Genomic DNA, 17,764 nt, shown 5'->3' with positions numbered 1-17,764 from the left:
GGTGAAGGTCACTTTGATTTCCAATCAAACTCAACTAAATTGAAGACCAAGCAGATTCAAGATAGTCCAGCCAAGTTTCACTTCTTCCAATCAAACTCAACTAACTCTTAGAAGTCCTTCAAAATATTATTGTTTGATGGCCAAAATTTTCTACTAATATCAATCATTTCCTTATATTCCGTTCCTATTCTTAGGTTTAATTATATTTTAACCCTATTGAACTATGACCGAGTATCACAGTACAAGTAAAGTTTCATCTCATTTTTGGATCTAAAACTGAACCATCACATAATATTTATTGCATCCCTCTAAAAAGGGAATGATTTGTGTTATCCCAAATAGTAAATAGTTGATGTAGTTATTATCTCTCAAGTTTTTGACTAAATTAGCCCTGTTCTAATTTATATTTACCGAAGTCGAATGCCCCTCAAACTTATTACCAAATGGGGTATAATTTACTGTAGTCCTAATAAAAACGCTGAATTAATCAATATTTTATCTCTAAGCAAAAACGCTAATTAGTTCAGCATTTTTATCTTGTCCTAAAATGCTGATTAGTTTAACGTTATATATATATATATATATATATATATATAAAATTCTTTTAACTTAGTCTCTTATCAGTTAAGAAAAAAAAAACTGAGGATAAAAAATGCTGAACTGACTAGCGTTTTTAAAAGCGCTAATTAGTTTAGTATTTTTATTATGGCTATAGTAAATTAAACGGGAGATAACCTTTTTTGTTAAAAATAAAAATAAAAATAAAAAAGAGAGCTAGTTTGGTAAAAAAAACTCTTTTATCTCTCTGCAACTAAATTAAGATTGGATACTACCGCAAATAAATGAGTAGCTTGAGCTTAGCTTAAATATAAATAAGTTGAGCCTAAACCAAATTTCAAGGTGCGAGACTGAGTATAAGTCAGAAACTCTAATTATTATTTATTAATATATATATATATATATTATATAATTTAGAATTATTACATCTTTGATAGCTCGACTTGAAACTAAGCTCGGCTCAAAATGGGGGTAAATGTAATTAATTTATTTTTATTTTTATTTTTATGTTTTTAAACATCCGATTGGCTGCCAAGTACGCAGACTGCAGTAAGTTCCTGCATTTTGCTCTGTATACGATCTTCTCCCCCAGCAGAGGCAGGACCTGACCAGCTGTCCACGCGTCAAGAACCCACCAGCGTTTCTCTCTCCTCCTTCCTCCTCTGTTCTCTCTCTCTCTCGCTCTCTCGCTCCTTTTTTTTTCCTCCAAACTCGAAACCGATCGTCTTCGACCACCAACAATGGAATCCACCCACCAACTCCTCGATTCCCTCACCTCCCACATCGCCCTCTACCACTCCTCCTCCTCAAACCCTAACCCTAGCGTTAACACCATCTCCGCTCCCCGCGCCGCGGTGCTCCGGTGGTTCTCCTCCCTCTCCGCCGCCCACCGCCAGTCCTCCCTCACCGTCCTCGACCCCGACTTCGTCTCCCTCCTCCTCCAGATGCTCTCCCGCCTCCGCCGCCTCGGAGCTCACGCCCTCTTCTTCATACTCCCTGACCTTCCTTCCACCTCCTCCTCCTCTTCCCTCCCCTCCCTCCTCTCCCGCCGCTCCAGCGGCCTCCTCTCCCGCACAGCCTCTTCAGATTGCTCCGCCGCTGCTATCTCTGACTCCCTCCTCCTCTTCTCGTCCCGCGATGGCGACCCTGGCGAAGACCCCAAACGCTTGCCCCCTCTTGATGCGGCGACGGTGGCGGAGGAGTTCGTGTCTGACGTGGATCGTTTTGTGGAGGTGATGGATGGAATCTCCGGGGGAAAGTTCTTGAGAGGGGAGGAGGGTGGGATTGGAGCTACGCAATGGCCAGAATTGTCGTGGTTGAAGGATAAGGGATATTATAGCTTAGAGGCATTCGTGGCGAATAGGTTGGAGGTCGCTTTGAGGCTTTCATGGCTTAGTTCTGCGAATGGGGGTAGGAAGGGGAAGGGCGGGAAGGGCGGGAGGGAGAAGCTTGGGGATGCGGGCATTGCGGCGAATGCATTTTGGAGGAAGAAAGGGTGTTTGGATTGGTGGGCTGGATTAGATCCTGGACAGAAAGAGAGGATTTTGGATGCTTTTCTCGGGAAGGCTGCGAAATCCCTGGTACCACTCTTACCGCATTGGATGTTATTTGGCTAGATTCTGTGTATTTTAAATGGAATGCTAGCCTATCTAAGGAGAGTGAGAAGTTCTTTTTTTTTTCTTCCTTTCCACCTTTGGATGGTTACTAGTGCTCACTTAATTTTTGTGATTATTGAAAGTTGTTACTTTTGTTGAGAAATGAAACTATAGCCGGCCTCTAATTGATTATGAATCTGGCTTCATAATGGTGAAGCATGCTTGTATCTTATTGTACTTTATTGAAAGGCCCTCAAGGACACTTATACTTCTAAACTACCAAATTTGTCTCACACTATCTGAATAGCTCCATGATATAAGCATGCAAGTCCTAGTCAAATCTGGAAGACATTGATGAAAGGTGAACATTTTATGAATTTCTTTATGGGATAGTTTCTATATTAAAAAAGAATATAATTGAAGCCATAGATTGCTACTTGGACTGCCATTTTAGAGTGAACTCCATGGTTTATACCATGTTGTGTTCTGAAGCTGATTGGTGATCTAAGATTCTATTTTTTAAGTATGTAGTATAAACTTTTGTTGAGACTGTTTGCTTGTGAGTTGCAACCAGTCAAAGGTGTATACTTTCAATATTTTTCTAACGAATATTAGTACTGTTAATGTAAGTACTATCTTTTAAAGTCTACTTTTATTGTCATGAATTGAATAAATAGATAGAGAAACTTTATTTTTTTACTTATGCTTATTTTGTACTCTTTCCTATATAGTATACATTATATCAAGAACCAGAACTAAATTTGTATCTATCAATTGAGGTTCAGCTGAATTCTAAGTTTCTAACATCCTGGCGAACTGAGAAGAATAAGAGTCGATAATTATTATCATTTATAGAAAAAACTTACCTTTTATGTGTGAAGAAATTGTAATGTATGGGCACCCTCAAATTTTCAGGCAAATGAGATTATGAAGGGACCGGGCATTACTTTGAGGAATGAATTTTATTTTTCAACCCTTGATGTAGAAAAAACTTACCTTTTATGTGAAGAAATTGTAATGTATGGGCACCCTCAAATTTTCAGGCAAATGCGATTATGAAGGGACCGGACATTTCTTTGAGGAATGAATTTTATTTTTCAACCCTTGAAGATGGATTGACACTACAAAGCAATTCTAGTATGTCTTGTCAAGGATCAAAGAAATACTTCAGACGGAACTTGGAATCTCACTTGGATTCTATCAGCATCCCATCTTCTGGAACACATCCAAACTTGCCCAGATATTTGAAAAGATTGCTAGTGATTCAGGAGATTTCTGCTTTTTTGACATGCAACCATGGTCACTATGAAGGCAAGACACTTTTTTTTAGTACACTAGGATCCGCTGAAACAGTATCTGATTATGTACTACGGAAGCTGCGAGGGCTCCTAGTGATTGTTTCAGTAAATTACATAAATCTTGAGCTTATGGGAGATATGGAGTCAAAGATTATTCCTAAGAATGAAGGGAAGTCCTGTGTAGGCTCTCACAAAGGAAAAAACAAATGTCGCAATTCAAGAAAGTTAGATTCTGGCCCTATGTTATCCAAGGTTGATTTTTTCTTGCTGAAGTCACATTCCTTGGGACCATCAACTTTCTTTTTTCTTTTTTCTTTCTTTCGTTATTAGGCAAACTAAATTGTATTTGGACCTTACTTTCCAGGATCGTGGATGTGGAAGAAACAATAAAAAAGGTAGCAGCTCTAGGAAGGGCCCTCAAAATATTCCCTTGTTTGTGGAGGATAATCAGAAGAAAGGCACTGTCGCTCCTGTTACACTGCAAAGAAGTTCTGAAAAGCAGTCGGTATCGGCCAAAAATAAGGTGGTAACTCATTTATTTTATCTTCATATAAATGTGTCTGTATTATCTGTTAAAGTAAAAATACACATTATTATTTGTAGGAGAATGCTGTTGGGCTTAGTGACTGCAAAGGTCGTGTTGCTAAGAAGAAAAACAGAAAGAAAGGAGCTAAAAATAAAACACCCAGTTCCATAAGAGTCAAAAATTCTGAAACTGAAGACTGTAAAAGTGATGTCCCATCTGTTGCTGATGAAAGAATACAGGAAAAGCTGGTCAAAGTTTCTGCTCCAATACCTCTTAACATTGTAACAAGTAATACTGCAGCCAAGTGTAACCTGTCTCCATTTTCAATGTCTGATGAAACATTTAGTGAGCCTAATTTGGTGGATGAAAATCAAATGGTGAAAGAGGCCCAAACAGATGAAGACATTGGCTTTGTTGTGGGAAATGGTTTCACCGGAGCGGAGTGTTTTAACAGTTCAAAGATATCCGATAACCGTAACATGCCTGAGCATGTTTTACCATCTACTACAGTAGGTAAAGGGACCTCACCAACAACTTCAGATTCTCTAATGATAGACGATAGTGATCGTTGCAATAAAACAGTTGTAAATGGTGCTGATTCATTGGTAAGATATTCAGGAAACATAAATAGATCTGAGGTGACAAACCGTATGTTGCCTATGTTTGATATTGGGACTGGTTTAGTTAACAAGGAACAAGAATATCATGGCATTGAGAAAAGTGACACTGCCCCATTGTCTCTGGGTACTTCAAAGTTGCTTCAATGTGACAATACTTCAGTAGTTCAAAATGAGGGTACTGAATGCTATATTTACAACCACAAATATCCTACAGGAGGAACATCATATGAGTGGCCTAGCTTAATGCCACTTAGTTTCACATCTATTAATTCACGACATCTTCCTGCTGCCACGGACAGATTGCATTTGGATGTTGGTGAGAAAGGGCCCACTCAATTCCGTCAGTCTTTCCTTCCTTCAAACAATCATGTGAGAAATTCATCAGTTGAAGGTGGACACAACCAATTGGTACCTTCACTAGTGTTGCCCATGAGTTTCGATTGGCCTCCTATGGTTAGAAATTATACTAGATTATGTCAGAATGTAACTGGAAGCTATGATTTGCACACTCGATGGAAACAATCTTCACTCTTTTCAGGTTTTCCTGCTCATGGAATTCATATCAATGGAACTTCTATTGATAATGATAAGAAGCATCCTGATGATGCTTTTGACATGTATGATTTGAAAAACACATCAGATTTTGCTGATGATACTGAAAGCTATGGGCTCTCTGAAGAAGAATCTGAGCCGCATGCATTTTCTGGTAGGGACTATAATCAGTTTTTCGGTGGCGGAGTAATGTATTGGAGTCCTGCTGAATATGGTGGAACAGGCTTTTCCAGACCACCATCTCATAGTTCTGATGATAGTGCTTGGGCTTGGCATGAAGCAGATATGAATCGAGCTATTGATGACATGGTTGGTGTTCCTGGATTAGCTTCTCCATATGGTACGAATGATCTTGGTGTTCCTGGATTGGCTTCTCCATTTGAGTCTTTGGGAACTGCACAACAGTCTGTTGGATATGCTATCGGCGGAAATGACATTAATGGGAAGGTTTTGAACTCCTTGTCGGCAGTTTCAGATGGTTCAGAAGAGAAAGCATCAATACCTGTAAACAACTCATCAAGTATTGTTGAAGGATTAAAAGGAGATACACTTCCATACTCGATGCTGCGCCCTATAATTGTTCCAAGAATACCAAGGAGGGGATCAAGATCTGAGTTTAAACTTGGTCTTGATCACAAAAGCCCATGTGTACCTTCTACTAGGAGGGACCTTCCTCACATAAAGAGACCTCCATCACCAGTGGTACTTTGTGTCCCTCGCGTGCCTTGTCCTCCTCCACCTTCTCCTGTTGGAGAATATAGAAAGCGAGGTTTTCCAATTGTTAGGTCTGGTAGCTCTAGTCCTAAACATTGGGGTTTGAGAAGTGTGTACTCTGATGAGAAGAATTCCGAGATAACTCAACTCTGTTTGGATGGTCCTGAAGTTGTTTGGCCTTCTTGGGGGAAAAAAGGGCTTTCTACTACTACAATGGTGCAATCAATTCAGAGTTCTTTGCTGCAGGACCACCTGATCACAATTTCCCAGCTATCTCGTGATAAAGAACATGTGAGCGCATTGTCTATTAACTTCCTAATTTTTATTTTAAATTTCAATAGGTGTTGATTTTCTATTTAACAACTGCTTTTGCAGCCAGATGTTGCATTACCTTTGCAGCCTCCTGATTCTTTGAATTGTCCTTCTCATAATACATCTCTCTCTTTGATGCACAATCTTCTTCATGAAGAAATTGATCTTTTTTGCAAGAAGGTATGCTGCTTTTGAATATTTTTTCCTGTGTTTTTTCTTTATTATTTGGTAAATCCAAGATGGAGGGAAACCCTAATTTTTCTGTTACCCATATTAAACTTCACTTAACCGCGTTTTCCTTATTATTAAACTATTGATCTTCTTAGATTGTTAAAGTTGACATGATGTCTTTGCTTTATATTTTTTTAAGAAATTTAGAACACTAAAGCGAAAGGATTACACAGTGGCTTGTTAATCAGATCCAAAGCTTCGTACATATGTACTAGTTTCAAGTTTTCAATACCTTAGGTCATCTTTGAGTTTGTCTCGTTTATTATGGACTCCAAGATAATTGGTTGTTTATCATTGATGGAAAATTTAAGGTCGCTGCCGAGAATTTGATCAGGAAGCCCTATTTTACTTGGGCTATCAAGAGAGTCACTCGATCTCTTCAGGTCCTTTGGCCTCGTTCTCGAACAAATATTTTTGGATCCAATGCAACTGGTTTAGCACTTCCAACTAGCGATGTAGATCTTGTGGTATCTCTTCCACCAGTACGAAATCTGGTGAGAACCAATGATGATTTGTTATTTCTCTTTTTCATTGCTGTGATCAGTTAGTTTCTTCATTTGTGCTAATATTCACAGATGGAATTGTTTGTCAGGAACCAATCAAAGAAGCTGGAATCTTGGAAGGTCGTAATGGTATTAAAGAGACATGCCTTCAGGTAATTTAGTTTGTTGTGCTTTCTGCTTACAAGTTCATTCTTGCATGCCATCTAAATCTCAGTGGCCAGTCAAGTCATTCTATCTATCCATTTATTGGCAATTCACTTGGAAAGAGAAGAACATAAGCTGCTGAACACACAATGTATCAAACTAGCTGATGGGTGTTTCTGTTGATTTGCGTTTTTATTAGAAAGTTATGTTTAATATGCGCTTTCGTCTTTGCTTTGCATTGCCAATCTAATTAGTGAAGATGGGAAACACTTTCAACTCCTGGTATGTAACTATATAAATTGTTTTAGCATTTCCTTTTGTCTCCATGTCTCTCCCCTTCTATTACTGGAAAAAAAAACATCTTTCATTGATCCAGTCATATTCTTGATTGACTATTGTCTACATTTGCTGAAACCTTTTTGAGGACTTCATTTCGACTGTAAGTCTACTCAACATTATGTCTCATTTGACACCTTATGATATCTGCAAATCCCTGGTCCACACCCTTCTTTTCTTACCAAAACGCTGTGAGATGAAGAAACATTAATATGGAGTCAAAGTTGTATCCAATCATCATTCATCCAAGTGGATTACTTTGGTTGGTTCTACACCAACACTAGTGTATACACCAGAGTCATTCAGATGTCTATCCATCTAAATTGGTACCATCAGTTGGTTCTTCTTTCAATGGGTTGTGTATACTGATTCTTCTTCTAAAAAGTAGGATATACTAGTTTAATTATTGACAAATAAAAAGGAAGCTACTGTATTTTTGTCTTATCCTGAATGCTTGAAACTTCTCTTATTCTCTTCCCAGAACAAGATGGGATTTTAGACCTACCTGCTTTTGGTCCATCGCTCCTTGGATCAAAGTGTAAATGACATGTTAAAGAAATGTTATTAATATAATAGCTTTTACATTGTTTCTCCTCAAAGTGATGCTACCTTCTTAAAAATATTCTGTGAGGACTGAGTCTGAGATTTCAGTGGTTTTTGTTCCAGCACGCAGCAAGGTATCTTGCTAACCAGGAATGGGTTCGAAGTGACTCACTTAAAACAATTGAGAACACTGCAGTAAGCCTTTTCTTATCTTCTACTTTTTTCTCTTATTCTCTATTGTCATTCTTCTGTATATGTTTTTAATGAAAAGATTTTTCCAGATACCTGTCATCATGCTTGTGGCAGAAGTTCCTTGTGACATTAATTTCTCGAGTGAGAACTCTTCTATAATGGATACCTTGCAAGTGCCTTCAACCAATATGCCTGGGGAACAAAGCAATCTTTCCAATCCTGTTTTCTCTAGTTCCGAGTGTAGCTCTTTACCTATGTGTTCAAGGATGAAAGATGCGGCGGAGGTGAAGTCAATACGGCTTGACATAAGCTTCAAGTCACCATCACACACAGGACTTCAGACATCAGAGCTGGTAATTTATAATCTTTATCTATGTAAAAAATTTCTACAGGTATGCAAAGTATATGCGGATGGATGTTTTTTTTTCTTTTCTAAATATGAGGATTGAAAGTCTTCAAATATGCTCAGTGGTAGAGCACTTTATTCCCTTATACTTCTTGTTCTAGGGAATAGTTAGCAGATCAATGGTTTTCTTTTGTTTAATGCAATATTACTTTAGAAATTTAGTACCATTAAGATGAGTGAATTTTAGTTTTACAAATTTATGTTATATGGTTGTCATGCTTCGTGAAACTAATGTTTCTTACTCCCACACTAATATTATTTTGTGGCCATAAGAAATGAAACTTTCTCTGAGGGATACATCTATTTTAGTCTTGCCTATTATTAGTCTCATCCATGTAGGATTATAGGGATATAGTAGTGGTGCAAAATTTTACTGGTTGTTTTATTAACTCCAATCTTATTCGTCTTTTATCTTTATTTGTGTAATCGCACAGGTTAGGGAGCTCACTCAGCAATTTCCGGCTTCTATACCCCTTGCATTGGTGCTTAAGAAGTTCTTATCTGATCGTAGTTTGGACCACTCATACTCAGGTGGTTTAAGTTCTTATTGTATGGTGAGTACTGCTTCACCTTTGTGGCCATTGCACCTAGAAATTATTTTCCAAAGAAAAATGGAAGAATTTAATAGAGTTGTCACAATTTCTGCTATCAAATTTTTTTTTTCATTGAATGGCTATTCTGTAGTGTTATGGCTTATATTCCTTAGTGGAATAAGAAATGTGTTAACTTCTAACATAATTCTGTTTCCTCAGTTATATTGTTCTTGGTTTCTTATAGAAAGGCGAGAGAAACTTTTAGGTTGTTGGTGATAATTTCTTATTAATTTGGTTGTCTGTATATGAATCTACAATTAACACTATGTGGGCTCATAAACTGAATGCATCTTTTACTCCCTAAGTGCATTGCTGAATGAGTCAACAGGTAAAGGATTTTTATGTCTTTCAAGTTGTATAGAATATTAATGTCTTGCATGTCAGAAAGGGTATTGAGGTTCTTGGCTTATCTCAAATGTCCAGCTTAGTCCAGCCTTCTAACTAGAGGTCAATTGCACAACATCCATAGCTTAATTATCTTTTACAATTGATATATTAGAAACCTGTTAAGAATTATAAGTATAACTACTATTAGAGTAGTATGTGAAATTCACATCACGACTTTGAATAAAGGTTCAGCATTAAAAAGTTGTAGAGAGAAACTTTGATGGATATTAGGCTTAGTACTGGTTCTCAACTTGATTGACTAAATTGCATAAAGTTCAAGTATCAAATTAAATTTTAAATCTTGAGAAACAGTGCAGAGAGCAAGTGCCAAGAACTTTGAATTATCTAGGAGCATTCAATTTTATGTTTTCAAGATCTTGAAGCGTTATTGGACATTTAGATATCCTGTGATATTTAGTCTTGTAGCAATAAGCTGCTATCATCATATACTATCTGAACTTGGGTTTTTGCACTTTACTTTCTAGATTGAAACTTCTAATTCCCTTGATGAGACAAAAATTGCTCTAGGACATAGTATGAAGACCTTTCATCTGAAGAAAATGGTTTCATGGGTGGTAACCAATATACAATGATATGTCCTCACCTATAGGTTAGAATGAGTTCCCTCAAGATTCTACTAGACTAATCTCCAAGTATGTGATCATGGACTCCCTTAGAGGTGTGAAGTGGTTTGTAGGTCCTTTAGTGGCAAACAACTTTTAATATGTAGAAATGCCTGAGCTCAAAAAATGGCCTTATGCTTGCCTAACCGTTGCTTCTAGAATCATGTCAAATAGTTTCTCAATATTAAACCCAGCACTTTGACTCTAAATACCTACCTTAGGTAATTTAGGTAATTAGGTCTCCTAGACCAAGTTGAGAAGTAGGACAAACTAGTAGGGTACCGAACAGGATTAGTTCAAGGAGTTGCAAGAAGATTGTAGAAGAGAGTTTATACCAATTTAAGCTATTATGATGTTTAATTATTAGTCAGTATAGTGGTATAATTGTTAAACTTGATGTGACATAAAAAATAATATTTGAACAAATGACTAAAATACCATTTATAATGGATGAATGAGAAGAGAGAATGATTGGAATTATAGCTGATTGTAGTGATGCCTTTTTATTTTACTTACTATACTAATATAAAGAGGCTTATATAGAAGTAAGCTTATGCTTATTCCACAAGTGAATTAGGCCTTAGGGTCTAACTGAGCAGGTCCCGCATGTAGGGCATGAATCATAATGAACATAAAATATGAGGCATTAAATATATTTTCCCTAGATTTGAATTTTTGTTTTTTTATGACTGCAGGTTTTGTTGATTACACGTTTTCTTCAACATGAACACCATGTTGGGCGGCCTATCAGTCAAGTAAGTCTTGATGTTTGTCATTTGAAATAGTAACAAGTGTTTTTGTCAACTATACTTTTACTTCAAAGTTTTGTTTGTTTATTTTATCAATATGTATTGATTAGTTTTTGTGTACAAAAACCAAAGATAGTTGTGCCGAAGGCATGTGCCATGCCATTCGGTAAGGGTGTCCCAACCATTGCACTCTTAGCATGCCCCAGCGTGCCTATGGATGCCTTTAAGATATTTTAAGTCTTAAACATGTCAATCTTTAGGTTTTGGTTTAAATATATGTATTAAAACTTACACTATAGTATTTTACTTTTAGTTATTTTTGTAAATGACCTATTTTATTAAAGGTATAGCAATAGTTAATTATTTAGCACATAATATGATTGAATACATCTATTAAAACTAATATTAATAAATGAACATTCCATAATATAATTAAACGTATAATAATATTCAAAACATATTATTAATTAATTATAATTTAATAATTAAAATTAATATCTAGTTGAATGTAGAATGATAGGAAGGATTAAAGACTTCATTTGTCGACATAAAAATAACACAAGAATATTGTGTTAAAGACTATTAATAATATTCAAAGCTTATTCATTATATTATTCATTGTAACATCTCACATAGTCTTTATGCAAATATAAATTTTACAATTCTTCTATGATATGATATGTATGTTGAATATATAGAGAAACGATCGACATCGTATTAACACACCATAAGTATATGCCGATTGTGGATATGGAGTATAATAAAATTATTGTGGCTCCGATAAATGTGATTGATATAATGATAATGATGAACTTATATTATTCTGTGAGCACACATTTCTTGATATCTTATTATCTATAGACTCAAGTCCTTCTATCATTTGACTGTAACCATGTTGAGCTTGAGTCCTTTTTTTTTTCTCTCTGATAAATTCTATTTTGTGATTGATTGTTAAATAAAGTTGTTATTCTGATAAGAATATACGTAATAAGAAAATGATTAAAGTTGATTGATGAAAACAAGAAAAAAAAAATTTCTAAAAAAAGGCTCCACATTGACACGGGTCTCGTGCCAGGTGCCTTGCCCCATCGATATAGCAAGTGCTGGATGGCCGTGCTGGACGACCATCAATGATAGGAACTATTTGGCTAATTGTGAACTATTCTTTGAGCAAATATAACACATATTGAAGTCTACTATTACATCTAATCATTAAGTCTATTGCATTGATTTTTATCTGTTATCTGGACTAAGTTTATGTTGAATTTTTGACTTTGTATTTTAACTATTTCAATAGCGGTAGAAACTTAATGATCATTAATTATTGTTTCAACTTTCACATATGTGTTTAAATGCTCACATCACCAATTTAATAATAATAAGAGAAACTTGATGAAGATCATTAATTATTGTTTCGACTTTTACATATGAGTTTAAATGCTCACTTTACTAATTTATTATTAATAATAATAATGATAAAAGGTATTATTATTATTATTATTACAATTATTATTATTATTATTATTATTTTTTGTGACATCGTGGCAACAAAGCTTTTCTGCTGGAAGTCTGGAACTCAAGAATGACCATTAAATTGAAGATACAAGACCATTCACTGTGACCATGAGATGATCATCTTAGGGCGATCAATGTTTAAACATTTAACCTAAAATATTTAGATCTTTATATTGCAAATTATTTTCTCCTCTAGCTACAATTCTAGTCCTTATCTTGGGAAAAATAAGCAGTAAGCTACTGAAGTCCTCGCTTGCTGAAACTTATTTTTCTTGCATCTTTTCTCTGTTGCCAATGAAATATCTGGAAGCATTATGAAGCAATGGGAAATGGCTATAGATAGAGCTAAAAGATGTTCATGTAATTGACTTCAGATGGTAAGAAAATGAGGTTTTTTTGATGTTTTTCTTCAAAGTTCTTTACTGTAATTTAAACATACTCAGAAATATGTGAAAATGAAACAGTGAAAGCTGCCATTCCGACATAATCAAGAGATAAATGATATATACTTTTGCTTTCTTGTATCACACGGAGCTTTGTTGCTTAAATATCTAGGCAAACACCTTAGTTATCTAACAATTTACATTATTCCATCACACCTAAATGCAGAGGGTGAGATTGGTTGCTCAATTGTCCATATGTATGCCCATCTACTATCCTTGTTTGTCATTTTTACTTGACTGGAATTCTGCTAATGCTGACAACAATATGTCGTTTCATGGAATGCTTTTAGCACTGAATCCAGCATCTTCTCTAAAAGTTATTAACTTTTTCTTTTTGCTTTGGGCAGAATCTGGGTAGCCTTTTGATGGATTTTCTTTACTTCTTTGGGTGAGGATATATTTTATTTAATTAAAATTAGTGATGTGTCTTCAATCTCTTGTTACATGGCAAGATATCTATGTTTAGTGGTAGGAAATCTTAAGGTAAGAGTTGGTTTGGTAATCAGTAAGTGTAAGTCATGATTCTATTCTTAATATTAATTTCAGGAATGTTTTTGACCCACGCCATATGCGTGTATCTATTCAAGGTAGTGGGGTTTATATGAACCGAGAAAGAGGGCACAGGTGAGAGGGATACTGTACTCGTGCCATAGAGTATTTGTCCATTTTGATGGGCTTTCCTGATCATTCCACTGTTTAAAATTTGCAGCATTGACCCAATTCATATTGATGATCCTCTTTATCCAGCTAATAATGTTGGTAGGAACTGCTTTCGTATTCATCAGTGTATCAAGGTAAGTTGCAACTTTTCATTCAGCATTTTTGTCCTATTCGCCAGCTTTGTTATATATAGTACATGATCGTGGGCTTAATTTTCTGGGATAATTTTCTAGAGATCATTACATTATTGTTCAGCTCTAAGCAGTGTTGCTGCAAGCATTTTGCAAGAATCTGGTGTTATTTAGTGAGCTCCTGCATATACGGATTACATGGATGAATGACAACTAGATTTTTCTTCTCCATCGTCTTATCTGTACTCTCCTTTGTTTGCTAAAACTATGTCTGAAATGCTTGCCTGTTTATATCTATTATATCATTCAGCTACATCAGTGCAATTAATTTCTTATTTTTGGAAGCTGAAAACCATTGTTGTAGATTTTCATCCAACATCTATATACCCCTTTTGCTGCTAAGTCTGAAAGTTCTAGTTTGCTTTGGCTTAGTTAATTCATAGGCTCCCTCTGTGATATTAGTTATAAACTTGTAATTGGCCAACTGCCTAACCCTGCATTGTTCTATTTCAAAAGGGGTCATGTGTTGTAGTCTTCCAGAAATGGTAAGTTAAGATGTTTGTAAATCATCTAAGTAGATAATTCACTTGCGTAATGATGATTTAATGCATAAATGTTGATTATAGTTGGAACACTTAGTTATGCCTCACACTGTCTATGAAACATGGATACGACAGGCTTTTGCTGATGCCTACTCTGTGCTGGAAAATGAGCTACCACAGTTTTCTGGAGATTGTGTACCAACTTCAGCACCAACTTTCAGGTTGCTTCGGAAAATAATTACCAGCATTGACTGTGAAGACTGAAGAGTAAACTTTGATCATGATTAATGCCCCCGGAGGTACAGGTGTTGTACTTTTTAAATTCAATTGCAAATAAAATATGGATATTGCCTTATCAACATATTCTATGTTTTGGTGGACTTCAGTTATTTATAATAGGAAGTCGCCCTCAGACAGCCTCTTTTTTTATTATTTTTTATAGGGAGTTGTTATGCTCTTCAAACATGCAATATCTCTCATTCATCTGCCTTTATTTTGGATTTTGCCATCTTATTTGTTTCTCCGCGATAGCTGGTGATTATGTTCTTGTACATCTGTTCATATTTGCAGTTCTTATTTTGGAAAATAACCTGCAGGAGCGAACTGGAGTTGAAGATTTAACTGCTATTTCATTTACCTGGATGGTACTTGAGTTCATTATTGCAGGTGATTTCACACATGACATCTACCACCTCTTGATTTCCCTAAATTTTGTTTTTGGATAACTAAAGAGAAGATCAAGTCTTAATGCAGGAAACAGCATAGTAAACCATATATATGGGCTGGCAGGCTATTATGAATTAAGATATGTGCACATGGGACATGTATGGCTACTGTTCCTAGTATGCTTATTTGCTCATGAAGTTTCTGACCAACCTTCCTATAACTTTCCTAGTAAGTACAGGCCCACCAAATTTTATATTGAGTTTATTGAGCGAATTATTATTTTAGGAACTTGAGAACTAAATTTCTGATGGTGCTATGTTCCTGTTTATTGAATAATAGCTGTTGCATAGGTTTATTTCATTTTCAATTATGTGGTCCCATTGGGTTTGCTATCAGGTTAGAGTTTTTAGTCATTTGAATGTGATGATGATTTGAAATTAAGTTTATACTTCTCCATGTCAGCATTCCGTGTTAATCCCACCTAAAGGCTTCGTCCGTCCAGTCATATTTTTGCCAAACTTGTTTGATTACACTTAATAGAGTTACAAATTAGTTTGTGACCTGCTTGAAGATTTTTTAAGACTGTTGTCTTGAAGGAATTGAGTGGACCAACATAGTCCAGATGATTGATAGTTGCATTGTCTCCACGTACATGAGGATCTTGCTGGTTGGGATCTTGGGATGGCAGCATTTGGAAGTATGCAACCTTGCAGTTGTTACTCATGTGACTTGGCTCAAAACTTATTATCAGCATGCACAGGGCAAGCCTAAAGTAAGTGTCACACTCTGTTTCTGATAATTTATGCAAGATATAAAGCCATCTTTTGTCCTTGTAGGAGTGAATTATTATATTTGTCCTTCCAATGATATGTTCCTGAAAGAGCATCTGTAGACGGCAAAAGTTACAACCAGCAGTATGCACATTCAAGTGATAAATTCTTATATTTGTCCTTCCACTGACTTCCGCAGCATGCACATTCAAAGTGATAGATATGGTTATCTTCAGGTCAGTAGACTTCCCCATGCATGCTTGTTTGTCCTTTATTTTTATTTTTATTTTTATTTTTGGTGTCCGTACTCATTTGCTTGTGTTGATGCATATTATTATATGTGCGAAAGAAGGCAAGTAGAATACAATGTTTCATGCAATATTATACTGATGTTCATTTTCTGATTCATTGATTGTTATTAATGATGCAGAATTCCAGAATCTGTAAATGCAATGAGTTCTCGGAAAAGGATCATGCTCTGTTCAGCTGAAATTTTGCTTGCAGCACTTCCATACCATGTGTATTGGAAGCTGAATTCTATGAGATTGCAGAGAGACTTAAAAGTGTTTCTATTAGAACTTGTCTCTTTCCCCGGTGATGCTCTTTGGTTCCACAAAATTTGGAGTACCTATGTGATGCTCATGAAGCCCCCTCTACCCTTTTTGGTATTGCTTCGAGAAGATCTATACTGTTGTGTAGTGCATAATAACATTATATCAATCCATTGTTCTCATGAAGTTTCTTCCCAGACTTCCATCTGTTGCGTAATATCACTGTTTCATTAAACAATGTTTGCGGCTTGTTGACATTTATAACATTTATATCATATTTTATAGTGCCCATATTCTTTTTATGCTGGTGGATTTTAGGAAGTGATGCTTTTGCATTATTATCCTTTACGCCTCTCTTATCTTTGTCATATATAAACTACTGGTTTTGGTGTTCTGTAACACCCAAAAAATAAAAAATAAAAAAATCCGACGCACGTGTCGTGCGTCACAGACCCCTTGCTGTTCGGCCCGCCCTTCCTTTCTTCTTCTCTTGCTGTGCACACCACCCTCACAACCTTCCCTTATTTCCTCTCTCCATTGCACCATCTCGATGCGGGAGCCGACGAAGCCAATGGCACGACCCCCCCCCCCGATAAGCCTCTATCTCGTTGTTAATTTTGGTAATTTACCTTTCCCTCTCGCCATCGTCAAAATCCTCGGGCCTTAGTGTTGGTAGGAGGGACTTCCATGACTGATGGCCATGGAACGCGCTTCGCTGCCCCGTTGGCCACCCCGGCCGTGGGGCGAGCTACTCCCGCTCCCCTGTAGGCGGAGAGGACGGGCAATGACTCCTCTGCGGCGTGGGTTACGCCCGCCGTCGTCGAGCCAAGCTGAGCCCTCCTCCTTCCCTTCCCTTCCCAACGACCAGCATGAGCCGCTGACCTCGAGGGCGGGCTATCGGTAGCGCCCACCAACCCGAATTCTAGGTGGGCTGCGGTCAGACCCCCAACCCACCTTAGCCAACCTTGTGAGTTACAGTTGGACTACAGCCCACCAAGGCCTCTTTTGCCCTATTGGGTTAGGTTGAGCTCAACCCAACACCCCAGCCTAGCCCATTTGGGGCTATTTGGACCCTATAGCCCCATTTCTTTATTTCACCTGATTAATTATCTAACCACTCTACTGTGAATTTTAGGATAACATAGAACTCACCCTAGGGGTATCTTAACTCATATATATGCCCAAACCTAAATTCTCTAATAAGGTAATTAATTCTATTAATTTGCTAATATTAAAATTAGAGTATTGCGGAGATCCCCCAAGCGAGTAGAGTTTATACAAATCTAAAATAATGTAGTTATAGCTATTATATCTTCCATGACACTATAGGAATGTTAGTATTAGTACATGCATCTAGTGTATTATGATATATCTTGACATGTGCAATTATTGATAGTATACTAGGGGCTGAAAACAGGTCGAATTAACTCCTACCTGCTATACCGGATTCTAATCGGATTCTGCTAAAAAATTTCTATCCGATTCGGATAGAATTTTTGAAAAAAAAATCAGATACGGATTCGGATACGAGTCAGATATATTTTTCGAATTCGAATACGGATATCGGATATCCGTTTACCCACATATTTTTTTAAATGATTTAT

The 17,764-nt window shown here is 36.6% G+C and overlaps 1 protein-coding gene across 5 annotated transcripts; it reads left to right on the top strand.

The window, feature by feature from the left end:
* The first annotated feature begins 1,206 nt into the window (after positions 1-1,206).
* On the top strand, positions 1,207-16,449 carry LOC140777284 (uncharacterized). Of its 5 annotated transcripts, none has more exons than XM_073121312.1 (20): positions 1,208-2,138; positions 3,197-3,703; positions 3,816-3,974; positions 4,055-6,154; positions 6,239-6,355; positions 6,718-6,900; positions 6,999-7,061; positions 8,056-8,127; positions 8,214-8,477; positions 8,965-9,084; positions 10,829-10,888; positions 13,188-13,228; positions 13,387-13,464; positions 13,550-13,634; positions 14,309-14,472; positions 14,770-14,839; positions 14,927-15,067; positions 15,436-15,611; positions 15,676-15,845; positions 16,040-16,449. In XM_073121312.1, exons 1-15 carry the CDS (start codon positions 1,299-1,301, stop codon positions 14,435-14,437), a joined length of 4,818 nt encoding a protein of 1,605 aa, XP_072977413.1. In that variant the 5' UTR covers positions 1,208-1,298; the 3' UTR covers positions 14,438-14,472; positions 14,770-14,839; positions 14,927-15,067; positions 15,436-15,611; positions 15,676-15,845; positions 16,040-16,449. The 5 variants fall into 5 exon arrangements, with proteins under 5 accessions (XP_072977438.1, XP_072977413.1, XP_072977429.1 ...); XM_073121328.1 differs by having other exon boundaries at positions 15,421-15,611; XM_073121320.1 differs by having other exon boundaries at positions 15,302-15,611.
* The last annotated feature ends 1,315 nt before the right edge of the window (positions 16,450-17,764 follow it).

Source organism: Typha angustifolia, chromosome 2 (genome assembly GCF_048772165.1).
Source record: "Typha angustifolia cultivar Huaian chromosome 2, ASM4877216v1, whole genome shotgun sequence".
In the NCBI taxonomy this organism is placed as follows: Eukaryota; Viridiplantae; Streptophyta; class Magnoliopsida; order Poales; family Typhaceae; genus Typha; species Typha angustifolia.
Note: the sequence above shows the minus strand (reverse complement) of the source record. Positions and strands in the feature narration are given on the sequence as shown.